The sequence below is a fragment of the Colletotrichum tamarilloi genome (genome assembly GCF_030869305.1).
Source record: "Colletotrichum tamarilloi strain Tom-12 chromosome Unknown Scaffold_8.1, whole genome shotgun sequence".
In the NCBI taxonomy this organism is placed as follows: Eukaryota; Fungi; Ascomycota; class Sordariomycetes; order Glomerellales; family Glomerellaceae; genus Colletotrichum; species Colletotrichum tamarilloi.
Window position 1 is genome coordinate 799,995 of NW_026849391.1, and position 22,823 is coordinate 822,817.

The following is a 22,823-nucleotide window of genomic DNA, read 5'->3' on the forward strand; positions in this document are numbered from 1 at the left end:
TGTTGGACGTATAGAAGACACAAAAACTCACATATCATGCAACAGAGCGAGCAGATGGGACCGACAAGTCGGCAGCGGGGGGGTGGTTGACCGGGCTGATCTGCGGAGAGAGAGGCAAGCAGTCGGCCTGAGTTGGGATGTCCAGGGTTCGGGGACTGCCGAGCCTCCTTGCCTCTTTGGCTCTGACTTGACTGTCCACCATTCCCACGCCAGACTGTCTCAGCTCCCAACGTCGCGGGGAGCGAGCAAGGGTTTGCCTTGAGCCGCCAAGCCGGGGACAAGGGGCCAATGAGCCTCAAGTTGTTGCGGAAGAAGTGCTTCTTCCATCCCTTCCCCAGCTTCCAAGCCCATCATCGTATCGTTTGGATTGAATGAGCTTGGCAGGTCCCGTATTCAGGAGTTGGACCCAACCTCATCGCCCATACCGGCCTTACTGAGACCATACGAGAGCTTGGTGGTATTCCAGACCCATCGCGTTCCGATATCCGAAAAATAAGGACCTTGGTGATGATCCTTCGGATACCCGCCACAGCCGGGACGCCAGCTGGACGGACGAATCTGCAGCACAGGCAAGACAGCCTTCGCGGAGCTGTATCAGAGCGTATGGGATCAGCGCCTCGATGGTAGAGGAAGGAGGAAGAGAGACTCGAGAGTGTGAGAAGGGGTTGCGCGTCCCTTGTGGGGCCCTGGCAAACCTGGCTTATGCGTAGATCCATCTGGTATAGGACCAAGAACTACCGTTGGTTAACTTGGTTCCTCTCCCACTCTGCTCGCGACACGGCACCCAAGAACAGGGAGGGTGGCTGTAGCTTGTTGCTAAAGAAAGCAACCGGGACGTGAATCGGGGCGTCGATTAAGGTGTGGACAAGCAAGGAACGTGGTTGGAGCGCACGGGAGCTGCTGCATCTGAAACCGTCGACGTTGCGGCGTTGGGCGACGTTTCATGCCAAGCTCAACCCACGTTGCGAGTTTGGTGGTGCAATTTGTCAAGTTAAAGACGGAGGGCAAGCGAATTGGGGGGAAAACTCCAAGAAAAAAAGACCGGCACTGGGCTTCTTCTGGGGGTGCGGAAAACCGGCGCTGGGACGGCGTGGTTCGTCGCTCCAGCCCTGTTCGTTCCATTCCATCCGCTTTGTAGCACTACAATTTTGCCGTCCGCGGATGGAGTGGGCTGTTTTGGGGCGCCACAACCCTTCAAATCGTCCAGTTCCTGTTGCGGCTCTTGTTTTGTTGGCGTTGTATTTCTGGCAGACCGAATCAGGAAGGCCATGGTCCGTAGTTGTATCGGTGTGGTCTCGTATGGTCCAAATCCTAAGAATCCCATCTTCGTTCTCTGGTACGTCGTCGTCGTAATGAACGCCACCGGAAAGCCATCTGACGGTGAGCCGAACGTAGTCTCGCCCACTCAAAGTGTATATACCGGCACAATTAGCTTCGGGCTCAGGCAAGGCGGACGCCTACGCCCTTTCAGTCGGGTCTCGCTTCAATTCGATCTTATTTCGTCCGGTCACCATTGTTGTAAGGTGATGGGAATGCGTGACCTGTTGGCCCGCAATCCGATCCTGAACTATACGGTGAGAACACCAAGAGGCTCTCTACTTCATTCCCGTGGAAGTTTCATCCGTATGCACTCCGGCTGTTCAGCTGTCTTGGCTTCCGCTGGACCCTGTGCTTCTATTTGCAAGAGTAGTATTGCCATCTCGAGGTCTATGCGTTCCTCGTTGGCGAGGATTGAAAGCACTGACAAAGAATCGCCCCTGCAGCAGCTAATGATCAATAACAATCTGAGCCATCATATTTGCCCCAAGTAATGGCATGAGAACCACGGCTTGAGCAGTCGACAACAGATTTAGAAGTACTCAAGGACAGTAGGTTGGCCATAGTGTGCCCAAGCCGTTAATCTGTCGCCCTGCCGCCCGTCAAATTGATTGATGTTCTTTAAACTTGGAGGCCGTGAAGGGTGACGGACGGGCTTCTAGCATCCAATTCGGGCTAGTCATCGAGACTAGGGGCCCGCCATCATCAACGGGATGCCATCATAGGTTTCGACCGAGCTCTCCCAGGTCAAGTGTTCGTCGTGAAGCAATTAAACTCACCTTCTTTCGCGTGGACCAGGAAGCCTGAATAGGCATACCAGTTTGGTTTGGATTAAACCACAATGATAATTTCCGAGCCTCATGGATAGTGTTCAATATGCGTCATGCTAGGCAAGTGACACCTGGGCCTATGGGAGCCGTATAATAGAGGCATCGCGTCACTGATTGATGGTAGAGTTTTTCCGAAACTGCCTCCCTTTGAGCTCCGAATAGAACGCCTTGCAAGGTCCAAGCTGGGATTAATGGAAAATAAAGGCTGGGTTATTAGTGACGTCAGTTCCGGCCGCGGGTGCCAGTGACAGCGGGGGTATATCTGCGATGGTGCGATGACATCGTCTGTCAGCTGAAATTGTTAGAAAGCCTCGGGAGGGCGGACGGGCGAGAGTTGTGAGGAAGTTCAGGTTGGAGGGGAAGAAGGCGGGAAGGTTGTCGAGTCGAAGAAGGGAAGAGGGCATAGGCCAGGTCCCGGCGCTGGTCTTCGTGAGTCTGTTGAAGGTCTGATTGTCTGTCCTCGCCGGCCATGACTCGTCCGAGTCGCAAAGTGAGTTGGGACTTTCCAGATAGGGCGAGATCGAAACAGAGGATTGCGTGTCTATCATGGAAACACTATCCTGACGCGCGATGGATTGACCAAGATCACGACGCTCGCCCTAGATCTGAACGGCGTGTGTTTCGGTGTTTGGACGGTTCGTCGATTTTCCACCACAAGGTTATGGGGGAAACGCGAGGAGCGAAGACGGAAGTGTCAAGCGCCAATAGCCAGGGAGATCCAGACGGGAAACAACGTAGAAACTTCTTAGGCATCGGCCAGGCGCGTCCTCGTGAAGTGAATAGGCTCGACAGGTACGAAAGGCTCGTTCTAGCCAGGTCAATCGAAGGTTTGGTGAACCTTAGTTGGTAGCTGCAACCTGCAGGACTTATGTCCGTCAATGAAAGGCCCGGCATAGGTAAGTACCTTACATGGAGAGAGGAACTTGTGGGCCAGGAATCTGAACAAGTTCCCGTTGAGGCCAGCCAGCTGGGGCCAGCCGGGAGCAGCTCCAGCCTCATGATTCGACCTAAGTCACGTGCGACAGCCCGATCGCATGGAATTGAGGCTGAACATCGCCTCAGCCACACCCGTCTTGTAAGCGGAAATTGCTTAGCGTGCACCTGCCCTACCCGCACACAAGCGACATTTTCAGCAAAACGACTGAATTTCACTTCCCCCCGCCGGCCCCGACAATTTCATCGTCACGACACTCCGGCAAGCGAAATCGACAAACAGCCGCCAAGATGGGTAAGTCTTTATTGGAATGAATTGTTATGCTATTTGGGTGTTGTTGCCAGCAGCCGGATTTGATTTCAGAAAGAGAAGGATTGCCGACCTCGCCGACCGTTGCGTTGCCGCCGATTTGCGATCGACAAAGACGATTGGGAACGGGGGGAATGATGCACGAATATCGACACGAAAATCAAACGACAGCCGACATCACGATAGCGTTCGACGGAGAGGATGTAGGCTCGAAAGGGATCGACCCGGCTGCGGCAATGGCACATGAATTTCGCGAGATGGACGTGTGGTCCTGACGATGGATGTTGGAGGCTGACTCTGGGTGCAGTGAACATTCCCAAGACGCGTATGACCTACTGCAAGGGCAAGGAGTGCCGCAAGCACACCCAGCACAAGGTCACCCAGTACAAGGCCGGCAAGGTATGTCTAACGACACGCGCGCGACGACCGACTCCTAGCGACGCACTCACGACACACGATCCGGACGGTTCACTAAATGATTGTTTGATGTAGGCCTCGCTGTTCGCGCAGGGAAAGAGACGTTACGACCGAAAGCAGTCCGGTTATGGTGGTCAGACCAAGCCTGTCTTCCACAAGAAGGCTAAGACCACCAAGAAGGTTGTCCTGCGGTTGGAGTGCATCAAGTGCAAGACCAAGCTCCAGCTCGCCCTGAAGCGCTGCAAGCACTTCGAGTTGGGGTATGATATCATCCCCTATCTAATGGACGCGACCTCGAATCATATACTGACAACCCTCGTAGTGGTGACAAGAAGACCAAGGGTGCTGCCCTCGTTTTCTAAACGCATTGTGTTTTCGGTCGACCGACTTTTATGGCTCCTTTCACGGCACACGGATCATCATCAGGCTGGAACAATGGCGGCGAAGAGGGTTACCAGTTCTCATTTGAGGAACTCTACATAGGGAACAAATAAAAGCCCTTGCTTGCGAACGGATACCAAAAGCAATTCATCCAGCTTCCCTCCCCTCCTCATCCCTCACCTGCTTTCGCGCGCTTAGAGAGACCACACAACCGAAAAGAAAAAAAAGTGACAAGAGAAAATGCGGGATGCGTGGGAACTCGACAAACGGTTTGTCCTGAGGGTGGTGATCACACTCGAGGTGGGATGAACTTGTCCCTGTTGAGACATGCCCAGGCTCCCGAATCTGTGGTCGCTAGAAGATAGATGCCTTCTATGAGGCTCAACCGGTCAATCACATAACTGAGTCACGAAATAACGTTATCATGTTCAACTCCCATCCCATCTATTTGTCCAATGTGAATCAGATCCGCCGCGTCAGCTCTGCAATTCCGTCTATCCCTCATCTAGAGCTTGAGTTCGTTTCTGCAACACGCCCAGGCGCCGAGGCGCCCAGCCAGGTTTCCGTCTCAGAAGCCCTCCCCTAGCTTGATCGTCCTCCCGCCTCCGTACCACAGCTGCCCATTACGAGCATCCAAACCCCTTTCCTGCCCAACAACCCACTCTCCAATCCATTCGGCACCCGGACGGTCCCAGACCTCCTTCTCAAGCCACGCGTTGATCTGGTCAATGGCCTCAACCCACTTCTGCCTCGTCTCGGGCGTATCGTGGTCCTTCTCCGTAAGGTACCGACCAAGCGTGATGTGCGCGCTCGGCACCTGGTACCTCGACTCAATCTGCACGCCCGTCGACTGCGCGAGGGTGAAGATGTCGCGGCGAAGGTGGTGGTATGAGTAATCGTCCCCCTGCACGATGGCCTGTTGCTGGGCGGTCGGCGCCGGGCGCGGGCTCAGGGGCGGCTCGCCAGAGGCCGGGAGGAAGGAGACGGCGAAGGCGGAGAGGTCGTAGGAGATCATGGGTCTTACGAGACGGGACCTGTGAGAGTAGGTGTAGTCCGTGATGTAGGGGATCGCCGAGCGCATGTTATCCGTGAGAGTGATGATCTCTTCGGGCGTCTTGGAGTGCGTCACCTCGAGAGTTGTAAGGTGCATTCGGTGTTGGGGCATGAGCCAGATACCTTTTGAAGGTTCCCGTGTTAGTCAAGGGGGTCTCTGATGACTCTTCATAGTTGCACTGTTTAGGGGTCTCACTCGGTGCCGCTTTCTTAAGCAAAGACTGCAGATAAGCCGAGAGTTGCACAATGTGATCTGGCGGCCGGGCCCAAAAGACCAAGCAGTTACGAGGGTCCTGGAAACCCAGTTCCATCTCCGGGTTTTCCAATCTCAGAAGAAAAGGGTCAATGATGAGCTCCTTGAAGTCGGGAGCAATGAACTTTTGCCTCTGCTGCTCATTTCTCTTCGTTCTGTGGGCTTGGTAGAGAGCCTGGATCTCCGCCTACGTAATTGTCCTCATCAGATTTGAAGGCTTCTTTTGACAGGCTTGCATTGGATGTTGGACTTTACTGGGTTATCATTGCAAGCTTTAATGAAGGCTTCATATGGATTTTGACCGGGCAGGATCGTGATGCCAGACAAATCTTCCAATTTGTTCTTGGCATCGGTTGAGATGAGTTCAGAGCCCATGGCGAAAGTCTGAGAAGAAAATGTCTTTTTGGAGTGTAGTGTCACTTGAATATTTCCTCAAGTCTCGAGCAAATACTAGACAAAGACACAAGAATATAGGTACTCTGAGGAACGAGGCTTAGACGAGAACCGGAGCGAGAACGGAAAGTGGACGCGAGCGGAATAGGTCAAGCGCCAAGGCTGGACTTCGTATTGAGTCCCGGTGAGTCAAATAAGGACTAAAGCTGTTGACGAACCTGGATAGCTTCAGAGTGAGGTCGCCGTCACCGCCAATCAATACGCCCTTCAGCTGCACCTCGGCCGCGAACCAATCACGGACAGGGAGACGGATGGGTGCCGTCGGTCACCGGCGGAGACTGCTTTTAATGACTAAGCAATACACGCTCTGCGCGGGGTCACATGACATGGAATCCTCCCGTGGTGCCATGGCCAATCGGGTATACTGTTGCCCCTGGGGCTCATCTTGTTTTGACTTCAGGCCTCTGAATTGCAGACGAGTTTACCATGAAGCATGTTATTACCTTCACACAATCAAGTCGTGATTGCACGTTTGCCTAAATCATAATAAATCATGCCGGGGCAAGTGCTCAATCACTGCTGCAGAACATTGCAGGCCGCAGCTCTAGTGTCCCGGACGCTTTTCCACACGCGCAGTAGTCTAGGAGAATGGTATCCCACCTTCGAAATTCGAAGACTTGGATGACCGAACTCCAAGTGTGTATGTATACACTTTTCTCTGTTCTACTTTTACCTTCCAATTTAGCGACTAGAATTTACGAAATATGGACTCCTGTTCGTTTCTTAGGCATGCCCGGATTACGGGCATGCGAGTCGACTTTGGTGCAGAACGAAGACATCATAACTCCCACGCCTCTTTCCCCCCATTTTCTCATCTGTCTCCTTCATTAGATGTATGTCTTGCTGCATGGCTGTTCCCACGAGACATCACTCGTTTCCTTGCTGGATATACGTGTTATCGTTTCCAGCTAGATAATTCTACAAAGCACTATCGCCGTGTCTAATGTTGTTTCTTGTCTTCCCAGCTATTGTGGAAGAAGTCAGTCTCCCTTCCGTGACTCTTTCCGCATGGCCATTAGTATGGCTACTATGATAAGCAGTCTCAAAGCTGGATATAGCATGAGCCGACATAGGTCAGTTTACTTACGTTTGCAAGTGGCATACAATATGGCTCTTTACTCGTAGCTTTCTCTTGCCATCGGCCTGCTGATCGAAGTGATCCTTTTCGTTTACTCACGCATCGTTACCAACATCTGATGGAATGTACAAATCAAACATCAACGTCGAACCACCCATTTCTACCTTGTTCCTGTCATCTGGTGAGCTCCAAGTCTTGGATTGATGTAGTCCTCTCAAGGAGAAGGTCGGGCGTATCATGCAAATATAAGACCTGCCGTTTCGGAAGAGCCTTTCCAAGATGATAATCTCTTGCCCCCTGATGAGACACTTCAGCGAGTGTCTCAGTCTCCCAACCACCCTATGCTAGCTCCTCTTGAGAGAATCCGTCCTCATTAGCTTCAATAGTGCTCAGATGATGATCAATACTTTGCTCTGAAGATATTGAGTGGTCACATCCTTAGATGCGCTGACTACCGGAACCAACAAATTCCTGCAGACATGTATTGAAAACAATATCATCAGTCTTAGTTCTGGTCACCGCACTTTCAACAACGAGATTATTCATTCTGTGTAGAGAGTAGCCTCTTAACTTCTTCTTCTTTTTCTGCCCTTCAACGTTGTCAGGTTGTCAAGCAGAAAGTCTCTGCGAGTAGTTCTCGCCTTGAGAGTACATCACACATCTATGACAGGCCAAAGGTTGTAGAGAAAGACCTGGCTGAAAGGCACCGACTTATTTTCCTTTCAGGGGCACTCGCCTAGACTGCAAAGACTCAAGAGTGTCTTTGCTGAGCAAGGATATCTTGCCAAGGTTAAGCACAGTCTATCTGAACTTGACGTCGATTTTGAATCATTCTCAGTGCCCTGTCTCTCGCCACATCCATTCTGGTGATACTCAGCAAGAGATACATAGATAATCAATTGCCCACACCTCTTGAGCAGAAGACTCTTCTTCTTTGAGACAGAGCTCATAGTCCTTTACTCAAAGTACGCCCTGTCTCTAGAATGTAACGGACAGATGACCAAGGGGCTCCTCTTGAAAGGCCATGGCTTCGTTAGGAAACCATCAAGTGATAGCTCTCGCCATAAAGAGCCATCAAGACGGGGAGCACCCGCCTTGTCACGCAAGTTCCTCTCATCACGAGAAGAGGCCAACTCTCAATGCCCTTTTGCGGGGCCTCTCACACAATGTTCCCGTCTCCCTCCTCAGGGGCACCCGCCTTGTAAGACGTCCTCAGGGGATAGCTCTCGCCCCGAATAGCTTCAAACGTCGAGGGCACCCGCCTTCTTGAGTCTAACCCTCTTCTCCGCTCTGAAGGCGGGAGCACATGACTTTTCGTGGGACCTCCCACAAAGATTCTTCCATCCACCTTGAGCCTGGAAAACCCCCCAAAACTTTTCCACTTTCCACTTACCTCTCTTCTTCCCTCTTCTCAACACTCTCATCACTCTTACTGAGCTTCATCGCTTTGCCAGCTTCTGCCACACACCAAACCAGACCAAGTTCTTCTTCCTTTTGTTTCATCATCAACATCATCAGAAGCCCTCAGAGATCATCAAACTCTGCTGATTTTGGGGGTGTTTTGGCTGTATCTCGTCGTTGGTACATACCTCACTTGACCGCTCTACCCAGACTTCCCCTTTTTTTCTTTGACCACCTCGAAAAAACCTCCTGTGGCAGACGTCTCTGTTGTCAGCTCATTGCTCTTTCGCAAGTATGGATTTCCCTTTTGGCCAAGATGAGCAGGGAAATCCTCTCCCGGATCCCGATCCCGCGAATATTCTTGGCCCCAATCCCGACGAAGGATGGCCTAAGGATGAACATCCACAACAAGGGAACCGCCAGGTTGTCGGTGGTTTTCTCGAAGATCTCCCTGACCTCGATGATCTTGACGCTCACCTTAGGGACCCTGGCTCATTTGCTTTGAGTATCGACTTCCACGCGAGTTTCGAGGGGATTTTGCCTCCCCTCGCTTCTCCAAACGGTTCGGCCAACCAGGGCGTGGGCCCGACAGTCCTCCCAGAAACTGAACAGGCCAAGAATAACAGCAATGACCTCGCCTATGGGCCCGGCAATGGCCACGCCGCCATGGAGCAATTTTACACTGATGACGAGGGCCGGTTATGGTTTCTTAACAGCCAAGACTACGACAGTAATGGCCAACTCATCGCGACTTACAGGTACATCGACGATAATGGGGATCAGTGGACGCGCCAACAGATTGTACCCCTGATACCATCTGAGCAGACCTTCGGCCAGGATAACGATCGCCATGACGACCCTATGGTTCAACAAAACCAGGACTTGATGCACAGTCAAGGCTTCAATCAAGGCTCTCCATCCTATGTTCCAGTCGGGCCTCCAGTCGAAGATTACTATGGTGGCCAACATGGTGGCCCCACCTCGCAGGGACTATATGATAGCCTTGCCCCCAAGGCTTCTCGCTTGACTGCTGAGTCTCCGTCGGGTTCTGCATATCGGTCGGTGTATTCGCCTCGCGTGGGTTCTCATACTCACGTGATTTCGGGTCGCGCAGCTTGTACACCTGGACTCAATTTTACAACCCATTCACCTTCTGGATCTCAGTCCACTTCAGCGAATTCAGAACCCGGAGCAAATTCCACACCTCAGCCCACCATGGATCAAGCAGTGCCTGTTCTGGTCATGGATGAGCGATCTGTGAACCGCCCGCGCGACGCCTTTCCAATCATCTTCGACAAGGCATTGAAGCTCGGTCTGAGAAAGCTCCTCGATGCCGGCGGCGTGTCGTTCAGGATTGCGACCATGTGCTCCGGCACGGATGGTCCCATCCTGGCTCTACGCGAGTTCGTTGAAGCGGCCACCGCCTGCGGCTATCCGGGACTCCTTCAGTGCAATCATGTCTTCAGCGTTGAGATCGAACCGTTCAAGCAAGCCTTCATTCGTCGCAATGCAGCTCCTTCAGGCCCGATCTTTCGCAATGTCGTCGACGTTGGCATGCCCGGAGCTACTCAGGCGTAAGTTCTTCAGCCCTCACCAGCGTTCTCTCATGTACTGACAGTAATGTAGTATGACGGCTTCCGGAGCCATGGCCGATATCCCTCTGGGAATCGACATTCTCATTGCTGGAAGCTCTTGCGTCGACTTTTCGAGCCTGAACTACGCCAAGAACGACAAGAAGAAGAATTCTGGTCTCAACAAGCTTTTTGAGCGATTCAAGGACAGGGGCATCTCAGCCATTCAACAGGACGACCCGATGGCCAGTCAAGTTGTCGATGGCCTTCAACAAATCTTCGAGAGCATCAAAGATGAGAAGGGAGAGTCAACCAGAACTTTCCTGTCCATTCTCATGTACACCCACGCACATCGGCCCAAAATCGTCATCTTGGAGAACGTTACAAGAGCTCCGTGGGACCAATTCAGGGACTTCTGGCTGCCAAGCATCGGATACGTGGCGGGGTATGTCCAGGTCGACTCCAAGAACTTCTTGGTCCCTCAAACGAGGCAGAGGAAATATCTGCTCGGGGTGGATGCTCGCTACTATGGAAACAAGGCCGAGGAGATCGTCAACACATGGGTCAAACTCATGGACATTACGCAGTGGTTCAAGAATCCGCCTGATCTCCAGAAGTTCTTGCTTCCCCCGTCTGATCCGCGTGTGCTTCAGACTCGATTCCAGTTGGAACGAACGCTGCTCTCGAAGCCGAAGAGGGACGTCGAGGCTGTTCATTGTGCTGCCGATCATAGGTTGGCACGTCGAAAGGAAGAGCTCGGCACGTCGAACCCGTATACTCGGATGGATGACAGAGGCAACGTTCAGCCCCGCGAGGACACCTGGCAGGGCATCATCTCAGTCTATACTTGGCGAATGCAGGATCTCCTAGACATCGAGTACCTGAGAGCACAGAAGAAGGGGTACGACTTCACCCACAAAATGTTCATTCTTGACGTCGGACAGAACGTGGATCGACAGAGCGGAAGGCTGGGGGTAATTCCGTGTGTTCTTCCCTCAGCTGATCTCTTCATCTCGTACGACGGCCGTCCTCTCCTCGGACTCGAGTGTCTCGCTGTGCAGGGCATTCCCGTTGACCGCATCTCGCTTTCGGTCGAGGGGGAAAACCAGCTCAAGGACCTTGCCGGAAACGCCATGACGACCACCGTGGCCGGTGCAGCTATCCTCTGTGCCCTCATTGCCGAGTTCAGGTTCAAGACGAAGGCAAGCAACAGGCACTTGCAGGGCCTCGCTCAAGCCACCCCGCTGCTGCCTAGCAGCGTCGTTCATCAGACCTCGACTGACGAGGCCGGACCTTCCAATTTGTTGGATTCTTTCCTTACCCTGGACCCCTCCTCTCTTGGACGCAAAACCCACACATCTGCCAGCAGAAAAGGAAAAGAAATCGATCGATCATTTTCTGCCTCGCAAACTACTCCCAACAAGATGGCTTGGCAGGAGATCGTCTCCTCCGGCTGGGACGGCAATAGATCAGTCGAGTTTTTCTGCACTCTCTGCCTCAATGGATGCCGGAAATGTCGCTGCGACGCCTTCCGCAAGCATCAACATACCGGTGTTTATCTGCGATGCAAGGACTGCAATGAGACGCGCTGCCAAAGCTGTGCTGGAAATCCGGACCACAACTTTGATAGGGCTAACCCCATCGACGACGAGGTGTCAATCGGCAGAAGTTTGGCTCAAGAGCTTGCGATTGCTGCTTTGCCAGCTCATCTCTACATCGATTGGGCAGGTACCGATACCGCTCACAGTGTCGATATTCTCCACGAACTCGACAAGCAGATCTTCAGCGATCACCTCGAGGCTTTACATCGCGCAATCCAGACGTGCGCAGGCGGAGTTCATTACTACCAGACGGACCTCAAGTTCAGAGACGACCTGACTGTGACTTACGAATCCGAAAAGTCAATCATCGTCGTTGTCATCACCGGAAAGGACGTTACGTGGAGCATGCATCTGAGACCCGTCTATATCGAATTCGGGCGCCCATAGATTCGGAACGATACCTCAGCCAGCGAAGTGGCAATTCAATTGACTGCTCTAGGTTACGACCTTCGCCAGCCTCTCTTGAAAGCAGTACTCACCGACCATGACGCGGATTTCACTCCTATGGCAGACAGCTAGAAGCTGTTTGTCCAATGCGAAATCAACGTGGATCTGGTTCAAGAACGCGCCAACGATGGGAGGATGAACGGTTTCACCCAGAAGCTTATTGAAGTCAACGGCCTTGCACCCTATTTAGTGAACGAAATCACGAATGTCATCAACGGGGACTACCACTTTACAGATAAGTGCGCAACCCCATTGGGGCTCCTCTTCACCAAGCACGATCCTCTCAGCCCCGTCTACATGATGCTCCAGACGAATTGCAACGGAGCTGCCGAAACCGACCGATGGGTCTTGACGAAGAACCCTAGAAAGCTTGAGCCGGATCAAGTGCGAGATATCATCTGCGTTTTCCCCAAAGGGTTCAAGCACCAAGAAGGACAGCCTCCGGGCTCTATACTGTCGGCCGTGTTGCCTGGCGTGTACACGTCTCTGCCGTCAGCCCTGGGTATCACCGTCCACGAGCGTGATCCAGCCCTACATGTTGGTCTCAAAGATTTGCAGGAGCAGGCTATCATGAACATCGACTGTCAATCTTCGATCCCGTCCATCATGATCAAAATGGACAAGACCGACATGCACTTTCCAGTCAAGTCGCTCCTCACCCAGTTGACTCCCCCTTCTGGTACAAACAGCATGGCAGCTTCGTCCGATATCTGGTTCACGATTGCCCAGCACGATATCAAGGATGCATTGGCACTGGCGTCTTCTGCCATCAACAAGTTGCCGGCCTCAGTATGTGCTGGACTTCTTACAGTTAGCGACATCGTGCTGGATTCTGGTGATGCGTGCTACAAATGCTCGCCGACCGCTCCAAAGGCTCTTCATCACTGGGATGCGGATGGCAGCGTTGTACGAATCGAGAACGAGGCAGTGGCGACTCAAGCGGAGCAGGCTATGTTGCGACGACCAGCTCCTCTCGAGATCCAGGCCCGACTGGAGCTGAGTGAAGCTGACGAATACAATGTGCTGAGCATGAGAATTCTGCTAAACCCAGCGTCGCTGGCGCACCGGGCGCATGGTTACTTCCCGGTCGACAAGGACATCATGTCGCCCATGGTTCGCTCAACTCGCGGAAGTGGCAATTTCCGTGTGGAAACGAGCTATCACGAGCCCAGCCTGAAGGGATTGCCCCCCTTCAAGGACAGCATGGTCGCCGTTCAGGCAGATTCCTATCCTCCTCAGGGCGTCTTCCGGACGCCCCGGTTTCTGCAGAATGGAATGATGCTTCGACAAGATCAAGTCGAGGCTTGTCAGTGGATGCTGCACCGCGAACAAGACGAACCGTTCACTGAAAGGGAATTCGAGGAGCGTGTTCTTCCATCTGTGAACGTGCGCTTAAGTGCTGTTGCCGAGCTTGAGAATTATGCCCGAGGAGGTGTCCTTGCACACGACATCGGCTACGGCAAGACTATAGTTACACTTGGTCTTGTTGATCATACAACGACTCGATCGCATGCAGAGTTTTCTATTCTAGAGCGTTCCAAGTGGTTGGGAACCACGGCGTTCATTCACATCAAGGCCACTTTGGTCATCGTGCCACCCCATATTGTGTCGCAATGGGCCAAAGAAGCTAAGAGATTTGTTCGTCAGCTCAGAGTCCTGGTGCTCACCAAAACGACTGATATCTCACGGGAGAGCATGGAAGCAGCAGACATCATCATTGTCAGCAGCACTCTGATGTCTTCCGAGAAAAACATTGACAAGCTCGCTGCAATCGCCCAAATGCCATCGATCCGTCAGAAGAGATCGAACCGAGACTCCCAGGACTGGCATTACGAAGTGGTTGAAACCATCAAGCATGCCGCCTATGACCACAGCAACCCTGACAACCCGAACAATGCTCATGTCGTGGCGAGAATCCAAGGCCGCCGCACCATCAGCAATGATTGGGTCCGGAAAGCCGCAGCCGACATAGTGGGAGCTAGCGATCGGAAGACGCAGCAAACCGCCAAGGCGACACCCAAAAAGAAGAAGGGCAAGGCAGCAAAGCCCAAGACGGCCGTCACCATTGATGTGAAGGAGGCCTTCCAGAATGGCGAGGTACTTGAAATGTACACTTACCGCCGCGTGGTCTTTGATGAGTTCTCGTATGAGAACACATCCGTTGCAACCTTCTTCCAGAACGCTGTCGCGTCCTCGAAATGGATCCTCTCAGGTACACCGCCTACCATCAACCTCGGTCAGATCTGCGAGACTGGAGCGTTGCTCAATGTTCATGTTGCGCGACCGACGCCATCAATGCCGGGATTCTTCCCCAATGCCACGACTGGGCCCAAGGTATCCGAACTGACTGACGCCGAAACATTCCGCAGCTACACAGAGCCCTTGTCCGCCCAGCTCGCGGCCGATCGCCATGATCAGGGACAGCAATTCCTTCTTCACTACTTGCGGAAGAACAAGATGGAGATTCCAGGAGTGGAAATAACCGAGGCCGCCTGCTTCACTCCCATGAACACTCAAGAAGCCTTGGTATACAATCTTGTACAACAGGTTCTTCATGATGCAAAGTGGGACGTCGATGGCATGCCCTGTGGTCTTGATACTTTCCTTCGCACCATCTTGAACGAAGAAATGACCCAGAGGGCCGGTTCAAAGGCCAAGGCTGCCGGAAAATCTATCTGGTCGGATGCAGTCGACGCGTTAGTTCTCTTGTCTTCGTTGTCCGTTTCTTCCGGCCGAAAGGGATTCGAGGGCATGGGGTGGACAGAACCCAACGCGAAGCTGACTCTGGAGCGTCTCGGCAACCAAGCGTCTGCTGCAGCTGGTGATCACCTTGCCCGTTGCACCCGGATTCTGGTATCTCTCTTCGACAAAATGATGTACCTGGCGAATATGATCTGCAACGATGCTGATACAGGCAGTGGAAAAGCTAAAAAAGATGCCTACTTTGGTCATATGGAGGAGATTTTCGATTTCATGAGGAACATCAACGGCGACTCTGATGATAGTGCGTTCATCAACTATCTCCATGATGCGATCGTCTACCGAAACTCGATCCGCCCAGATTACATTCCTACTCGAGAGAACTATTGGGACTGCAACTTATGGTCCGAGTGGATGGGTGGCCCTGGAACATACAATTCTGCCCATTGGTGGCTTCTCGACTCGGATCACGACTTGTCCGATGGTGAGTTGGACAGCTTGCAGAACCGGTGGGTCGGCTCTAGTGGTGACCAGAGCGATGACCGAGAGGCTCTCATCGACCTCCTTCGCCAAGAGCAGGACAGCCAGGATAAACGCGAGGAAATGGCTTTGGCTATTGGACTGAAGGACACCGGCGACATTACGGCTCAGCTTCAAAAGCATTTCGATGGAAAAGCCACCAAAGACGACTATGAATTCGGCATTCAGATTCCAGCTCACCGACCACAGAAGGGCAAGACGATTAAACCCCGTGGACAGGCCATTGACGAGACTTTGAACAGTTTCATCTTGGTTGTGCAAAGCGTCCAGGCTGGCATCAAGCTCACGACGGAGGCATGGCGGCGCTGCATGTTTCTGATGAAGTTGAACCACGTTCTTCATGGAAGCCATAGCCCGCTGTCCACCACCTGCAACGTCTGTGATGCCGTTACTGCCGATTCTGACATGTTTCATTCCATTGCATGCGGTCACTCGCTTTGCAAGGACTGCTTTGGTGCTTTCACTGAGGCTGGTGGTCAAATGTGCCCCATGCAAAGCTGCAAGGCATTCAGTCGTGGATCATTTGTCCCTAGCGAGATATTTGCCACGCCCGCCAACCTGCAGCACGATCTTTCGGCCGTTCCCAGTGCCAAGGTATCCGACATGGAGAACGTCATGTTCAACAATGTCCTTGATGACGAGAAGGTCCTGATCTTTGCTGCGTACGCGGGCATCAAGCAAGAGGTCTACGACCACCTCATTCGCAGCGACAACGGCTTTAGCGTTTATATGACTGACGGAGGCGATGAGGACTCGAATCAGATTGAGGCATTCAAGGCGCACCGTGGAAAGGCCGTTCTGATCCAGAGTCTCATGTCTTCGGAGTCCGCTGGCACAAATTTGACCGAGGCGAACCATCTCATGTTTGCTGGAGTTCTGTATACAGACTCGGACAGCTACGACATGTACATGAGACAGGCCAAGGGACGTCTCATTCGATTTGGACAGAAGCGTCCCGTCTTCGTCTATCACTTCATCACCCCGGCTACGCTTGAATTTGATATCTTCAACAAGCGTCATGGTAACCGCATCCGCCACTTCGGTGAGGAAGGACGCATTGCTATCCCGGTCACTGAGGACGGAGAGAAGGACCCGAGATTCCCTCTGTATTTCCGTCCATACTTGGAGACCGCATCGATTCAGAAGCTTCTGCGCTCCGTGGAATTCGAGGAGTACGAGAAGTGAATGGCAACCCAGGATGGCGGCGCATCGACTGCAAGAGTCTGATGAAAATGTCTCATTCACGTTGCCAAAGTTTCGGCAAGGGCGATGACTTCCGAGTTCGCCCAGTTCGGGAGGTTTGGGAGAGGGAGACCTGGAATGAGAGGTTTGGAAGGGAGGGTTTGGTACGGGAGGTCTGGAGAGGGAAGTTTGGCAACTTGTTTTCGGAGGGGATTCTTAATGCTGTTTGAGTACATCACGTTTGGACCGGCCGAAGGTGGGAGGCGGATATCGAACGATGGGAACGAATCTGGTTTGTTTGCAGGGCTCGAGTTTGACAAGGTAGCACAGAAAATATCTAAAGATCATTTGATCACCAAAACGACGTTCCACGTAATTCTCAATCGCCTATCGAGGGCGTGATGGAGAGAGCCAAGCAGCAATAGTTGCCCAGCATGGCTTGGCGACTGTGTAAAGTTTCATACCCTCGTGACCTTCCGCCTCTACGGGAAATCGTGGCCAATTTGATAGCATTTCTAGCTGGTTTAACCGCCCCTTTGCCCAGTCACAGAGGCGCCGCCTTGCACTCTTTCAACATGCCGAGGCAGACTCGAGCTAGGTTCCCTTCCCTTGCCGAACAGACATCGTACACACAAGCGCCATCATCAAGTGTTCCCCAGCACCATTGACTTGCCGCCCTCCCGCGGCAAAAAGCATATCTCAGCCATCCGCTCCGCTCACAACTTCGCAACAACAGGCATCCTCTCGGGAACCTGCACCACGATACCCGCGTCCTCGCCCGCGCCCGCAAACTCTACCTCCTGACAATCCTCCACGCCCGCGCCGCTCGCAAACTGCGTCACGACAAAATCAATTGCCGTGCCCTGCGGTCCCAGCGCAACCATGGGCGCATGCCACGTTCCCGCACCGTAGGTCACGGCCTGGCCCGGGGACGCCACAAAGGCCTTGAGGCCCTTGATGTCCGGGAGACCCCGGCCTTTGCCGCCGGTGGCCGGCGCCGGGAGGGAATCCGTCTGCGCGCTGGGGGTCGGGAGGGTAGGTGCCACGATGACGAGGTACGCCGCGCCGCTCACGGACGAAGAAGCAGAAAAGGGGACAAACGTCTGCGTCGTGAAAGGGTGTCGTTCCAGCACGCTCACTCTGAAGCGGCCGCCCCTGCTGGGACCGGCGTAGGTATACGGCAGCAGCGTCGAGATGGGCGGTTGCGCCAGGGGAGCGGCGGGCTCGAGCTGCCGTGCGGCGCAGGAGAAGATGCTCACGATGGGGCGGCCGGCGCGGGAGGGAGCTTGCGGGTAGAGGTCCAGAGGGGAGGAGACGTTTTGGTACTTTATGGCTGTGCCTTGGTTTGCGGAGACGGCGCTGAAGGAGGCGGATACGGTGGCGGGGAGGGAGGCGGCGGGGCGGACTTCCGGGTGAGGGTTCTCGATCACGTCGCCGAAGGGGGCGAAGGCGGCGCGAGTGAGGGGTTCCGCGGGGATTTGGAGGGTGAGGGGGGTTGTGAGCGTAGTTGGCGGCATTGTGGTGGTTCTGGGAGTGTGTTTGATGTCACACACGGTGTGAGTTGGGTTCGTTTCTTTGATTGCTTGCTTTGGTTTGTCTGAAATGGCGGGTGAATTAGGGTATAGTATGGCTTGATAAGTGGCGTATGAAGGAAGGGCGGGACGGATTAAGTTGAGTTGAGTGAGTTGAGGTCAGAGTAAGCTCGATGACTTTCATGAGCTTGGTGTTCGGGGTCGAGGTGAGAGGGGAGCTTGGGGGAAGCTTCCGCTTTAGGCATGGCCCGTATCCTCCACTGGGCCTCGGCGCATGGGGCCTGATGGAGTCTGATAGGGCCGCCGGCGAAGACTCCGCGGGGTCATTAACAATTGTCATCGAAGCTTAGCATTCTCCAGCTCCACCCCCGTTGGGCGGCACCCCGGGGAACGCACTGTCTCGGACTCCCCAACTACAACGTCTCTCAAAGCTCCGGTGTAATTGTGTATGGATGGCCTATGAGACGCGGTTTTCCGGACCTTGCAGCACTCATGCTTGATCTTTCATAATCGGAGATTTTGGGCTGAATTGCATAAAGGCTGTTATCATGGGCTCTTACTCATTCAATATCCCGGATCTGTGAAGGCACAGCAAGTTGAACGCAGATCATCGGCAAGATTTACCCCAACATATTCCAGGGCTTTATCCTGGCACGATGCTCAACCATACGGTGTACTCTCTCTAGCGCGTTGTCACGAGATGCCGAATCTTTGAGTCATGGCTTAGCTCGGTAAACCTGTCCGGACTGCGACCATGTTCTCAACGCCTGGGGATAGCGAATTCGTTCTCGATGATCAAGCTTCTGTCTGGCTTGCCGATTACCAAGAGAGCGCGATTCGGGACTCTATAAACATTGTTTGGATTCATGTTGATTGACTGTAGTAAGGAAAGCTGGAAAGGACTGCTCTGATGGCCCTAGATCACGGCAATGCTTCTGAGCGCGATAGAGCTCGAGTAACTGCAAAAGGCTTTTCTGAAGACTCTCCAGAGCCGCCTTTCATGATCCTGCCGAGGTTGAAAACGGCTCGGCTACCTCACGGCACCCTGAGAACTTGAAGGGCCAGTTCTGGACTGCTTCCAAGGCTTCTCGGCTGTCTGCCACCAACTCTGCGTCGTCTGATGTCTCTTCCAAATCCAGGCATGTGTGGGGATAGAGTTGATGAGTACTAGGTTTTGGGGAAGCCTCGGCTCGGTTTTCTTTTTCTCTTTTCTTCGGCCATTCAAGGGGTAAAGTTTCAAGAGTCTGTGTTACGAGGTTTGCCATGTACATGAGCGTCGCGGCAAACATGTCGACTATAGAGGTGCTCCTCGTGGTGAAGTTGCAAATCTCTCTACCTCTCATTGTATAGTCTGTCTCGTGCTATGCCGCAGATGACAAGCCCGAATTCCCTTCCTCGCTGTTTTCGCCAACTTGACGGAGTATCCTCTCAAACACATCAAACTTCAACTCCATGATGCCATCGTGATCAGTCCCGGGAACAACACAACTAGAGAACTCAATCACGTCACGGCGCTGCTCAGCCCTCCAGCAATCCTCAAACCACTTGGGACCCTTATCAACACCAATCATGTGGTCCGCCTCCGCCCAAAATACATCAACCTTGAGCTTTGCAGCGCCCTTGACGACGCCAACATCGGGATTGTGTTCAGCCTCCGCCAACAGGGTGACGAGCTCGTCATAGTCCTTCCATGAGCCCCAGTAATCCGAGTGCCCCGCCCTCTTCAGCAGCAAAATGGCATCCTGGCTGAGCCCTCTCGTATCTTCAGAATACACCTTTTGAATGAGCTGCGGCCAAATCTTCTCCTCAAACACTGCCATGGGGTTCGCTTCCACCGCAGGAGGAGGCGTAGGATCGGCAGCAGAGCCCATTCGCATCGACGCAGGCAGCAACCCGCTCACAGCCTGCATACTAGGAAAAACCCCACTCACCGCGCCCGCTACCGGCGCAACATGCTTCAGCGAGAACCCGGCGAGCGTGTGGAAGCCGCCCAGCACGGTCTCCGGCAGCCCGCCCGCGAGCGTCATGAGCGCGGCACCCGAGCGGGACTGATGGACCCACGGCGCGGCGAGGGCCACGTAGGGGCGGTCGGGGGAGAGGAGGTGACGCAGGTGGAGGACCGTGTTGAGGGCGTAGATTGTGCCGCCGCTGTGGGCGGCCAGCGAGACGTGGCGGACGGGGAGGTGCGCGAGGAGGGCGGGCACGATTTCGAGCCAGATGCGGACGCGGTCGGGCGCGTCGACGTGGGTTGTGCCGCCGAAGCCTGGTCTGTCTGGGTGGATTATGCGGACCTTGTGTTTCTTTGCCAGGGCGTCTTTGGCGATGTGAAGGTAGCGGCTGTATGTTCGTCAGACCTTGAGCGATGAGGTGTGCCGTGATGTGCGAGGTGTGTTTGTGAGTGAGATGATTGGCTTACCTTCCCAGGAGGGGACCGCATAAGAGCAAGACATGCTCGCGCTCTGGGTTGTCCAGGTTGCGATATCCGTAGTCGCAATACGTGACTTTGAATGGATCCGGGCGGTCATTGCCGGGGGGTAAGGTGAAGGACTGGTGGAATCTTGGATCGTTGAGGTACTCTTCCGGGCCCGGATCCGTACGCGATGGCCCCGATTGAACCGGTTGATGGGCGTTTTGCGACGCCATTTCCAATGGTGCGTGAGCCTGCATCGAATGATCTAGAGTGGTTTGCTCACAAGCTTTTGTATAAAGTTCACTACACAGGATCAAGGGACGATTTCATTAACAAAGTTGTCGATGATGTGCTTCGAACGAACTTCGCCGGTTTGTATGGGGTGACCTGGACGGCCTTTTTTTTGACGTCTCCCGAGTGTGCCACTCGTTAGTTGGCCGAGGCGGGTACCCGGGCTCCTAGTGCTTATCATCAAGGTTGGGTGGCGTGGAGGAAGGATTCCGCCGTAACAGCGCTTTTCTTTTTCTTCGCCAGACTCGATTGGGAAGTTGTCTCACTGTTTTCCCAACGCCAAATGAGAGAGGCATCGTCGGTCCACCAAGTTCAATGAGAGAACTAGAATTCAGAGTTTCTAGGTTATTGCTATGGATAGGTAGAAAGTTTTATTCTTCACCCGGGTCTACAGAACCACGGGATCATCACTCTTTTGAGGGCGAGGTATTATTGACCATCACCAAGTGAGGAAGCGACGGTCAGAGTTTTCTCGAAATGATGACGAGGGCTCTGTCGAAGAGATGAAGGATAACGTCACACCATTATTATCAACCTCTCTTCTCACCACGAGAAGTCGTGATGGAGATCGACATTGGGTAACTTTTAGAGAAAGGGCACCAACAAAGCTCCTAGTCAACGCCACATCTAGAGGCATCTGCGAGGAAGAAGGCAAAACTTCCAAAAGTACCTCAGTATTTAGAAGAGATGATGGCGCCCGGGTATTCACTAGATATATTAATTCCGACCTGACCCTCGGGGCTATCCCACAAACTCACGTCAGAGTCAGGTCTACAACGACATCATGACCCTTTGATACACCCTTGAGAAAGATTCAGAGGCTCGCAAGGTTGCGTGCCTTGAACTTATATAAAGCCACACCTCAAGTGATCTCCTACTGAACGAGGTTTGTTCAGCATACCATCTCCCGGCGCGAGCACAAGTTTGCATCGCTCCGTCAACCAGGGAGAACTCTCAAAATTCTTCCTCTACAAGTAGTCATCAAATCATCACCATACCAACTGAAAATACTTGCCTTTACACATCCAACCCACGCAACATGCGTACTTCCCTCTTCCTCGTCGGCATCTATGCCACCCTCTCCGTCATCGCCACCCCAATCACCCCTCCCCCAACCGACCTCAACGCCGCCAAACCAGAGCCCCTCGCCCAAGACCTCGAGGGCCTCGACGTCGACAGCGATGCGTCCTCTATGGCAGATCCGAAGCCAGCGACCGGGTGGCCAGGCTACCCAAGACCGATAAACAAGGACAATCCAGCCCCCAACAAGGACCCCCGACCGTACACCAAGAACCAGTACAAGCAGTCTCAGGAATATAAACCCAAGTTCGATTTCCCGCAGCCTCGGCCCAAGCCGGACAACCCGTTCAAGAACCCCAAATGGAGGATCCCGCCCAACAACCCCAACACCTTCAAGGACAGGAACCCATTCAGGTCGTGGCCGCACAGGGATCCGTTCAAGATGCCCAAGAAGAACCCGTTCAAGCTGCCGGAGAAGAAGCTCGAGCCCAAGCCCGAGCCGGAGGTGAATATCGAGCCGATGCCGAAGCAGCCAGAGCAAAAGGACGCAAAGCCCGAGCGGTACCCGACTCTCGAAGAGACGATACAGAAGAATGCAGAGCCGGCGCGGTACCCGACTCACGAAGAGTGGACCGAGCAGAGCAGGGAAATGGCGATCGCGAAACAGTATGATCCGTGGCACGGAAATGATAAGAGCCCGGATGCGGCACCGGAGAATGAACCGACTTATGAGCCGCATGAGCAGGATGCCCGAAGGGTTGGGAATTAGACGTTGATTTGTGGTCACCAAGAACACGGACGTCTCTGCTGCTGCATCTTTTTGTCTCCCACGTCTGAGAGTTTGAGGATGTTCGGGAGAAGGAGCGGGAAGATATAGAGGCGCGGTGAGGTCAATGACGATAAGCTCTGGATGTTTGAACCTGTATGTTTACCAAGCCATAGCGCGTTGTTGGAACAAGGACGTCAGGTGCTCATCTCTCAGTGCGAATTATTTGAGCTTTCAAACGATAAATGTAGGCAAGCAAGCATGTTGCTAGAAGCCGTTCAGTAGTGCTTTAGTTCTTCTGATCTACAACCTATAACATCTTTTAGTAAAAGTAAAT

The 22,823-nt window shown here is 53.4% G+C and overlaps 9 protein-coding genes across 9 annotated transcripts; 5 read left to right on the forward strand and 4 right to left on the reverse strand.

Moving 5' to 3' along the window:
- Positions 1-27: 27 nt before the first annotated feature.
- Positions 28-186, reverse strand: CTAM01_03607 (uncharacterized protein; the record flags this gene model as incomplete). Its single annotated transcript, XM_060519641.1, has 1 exon — positions 28-186. A coding segment is annotated over one exon (159 nt), but the record flags the coding sequence as incomplete, so codon positions are not given.
- A 1,082-nt stretch (positions 187-1,268) lies between these two features.
- CTAM01_03608 (uncharacterized protein) lies at positions 1,269-1,811 on the forward strand (the record flags this gene model as incomplete). Its single annotated transcript, XM_060519642.1, has 1 exon — positions 1,269-1,811. The coding sequence occupies one exon, from the start codon at positions 1,269-1,271 to the stop codon at positions 1,809-1,811; it is 543 nt and encodes a 180-aa protein (XP_060385848.1).
- A 1,560-nt stretch (positions 1,812-3,371) lies between these two features.
- On the forward strand, positions 3,372-4,169 carry CTAM01_03609 (60S ribosomal protein L44; the record flags this gene model as incomplete). The annotated part of the gene is made up of 4 exons (XM_060519643.1): positions 3,372-3,375; positions 3,698-3,789; positions 3,883-4,067; positions 4,130-4,169. 4 exons carry the CDS (start codon positions 3,372-3,374, stop codon positions 4,167-4,169), a joined length of 321 nt encoding a protein of 106 aa, XP_060385849.1.
- A 587-nt stretch (positions 4,170-4,756) lies between these two features.
- CTAM01_03610 (uncharacterized protein) lies at positions 4,757-5,869 on the reverse strand (the record flags this gene model as incomplete). Its single annotated transcript, XM_060519644.1, has 3 exons — positions 4,757-5,364; positions 5,438-5,681; positions 5,750-5,869. 3 exons carry the CDS (start codon positions 5,867-5,869, stop codon positions 4,757-4,759), a joined length of 972 nt encoding a protein of 323 aa, XP_060385850.1.
- Positions 5,870-8,720: 2,851 nt separating this feature from the next.
- CTAM01_03611 (uncharacterized protein) lies at positions 8,721-11,985 on the forward strand (the record flags this gene model as incomplete). Its single annotated transcript, XM_060519645.1, has 2 exons — positions 8,721-10,000; positions 10,053-11,985. The coding sequence occupies 2 exons, from the start codon at positions 8,721-8,723 to the stop codon at positions 11,983-11,985; spliced, it is 3,213 nt and encodes a 1,070-aa protein (XP_060385851.1).
- Positions 11,986-12,180: 195 nt separating this feature from the next.
- Positions 12,181-16,470, forward strand: CTAM01_03612 (DNA repair protein RAD8; the record flags this gene model as incomplete). Its single annotated transcript, XM_060519646.1, has 1 exon — positions 12,181-16,470. One exon carries the CDS (start codon positions 12,181-12,183, stop codon positions 16,468-16,470), a length of 4,290 nt encoding a protein of 1,429 aa, XP_060385852.1.
- Positions 16,471-17,183: 713 nt separating this feature from the next.
- CTAM01_03613 (ureidoglycolate hydrolase) lies at positions 17,184-17,984 on the reverse strand (the record flags this gene model as incomplete). Its single annotated transcript, XM_060519647.1, has 1 exon — positions 17,184-17,984. The coding sequence occupies one exon, from the start codon at positions 17,982-17,984 to the stop codon at positions 17,184-17,186; it is 801 nt and encodes a 266-aa protein (XP_060385853.1).
- Positions 17,985-19,360: 1,376 nt separating this feature from the next.
- CTAM01_03614 (uncharacterized protein) lies at positions 19,361-20,666 on the reverse strand (the record flags this gene model as incomplete). Its single annotated transcript, XM_060519648.1, has 2 exons — positions 19,361-20,336; positions 20,416-20,666. 2 exons carry the CDS (start codon positions 20,664-20,666, stop codon positions 19,361-19,363), a joined length of 1,227 nt encoding a protein of 408 aa, XP_060385854.1.
- Positions 20,667-21,739: 1,073 nt separating this feature from the next.
- CTAM01_03615 (uncharacterized protein) lies at positions 21,740-22,489 on the forward strand (the record flags this gene model as incomplete). Its single annotated transcript, XM_060519649.1, has 1 exon — positions 21,740-22,489. The coding sequence occupies one exon, from the start codon at positions 21,740-21,742 to the stop codon at positions 22,487-22,489; it is 750 nt and encodes a 249-aa protein (XP_060385855.1).
- Between the last annotated feature and the right edge of the window lie 334 nt (positions 22,490-22,823).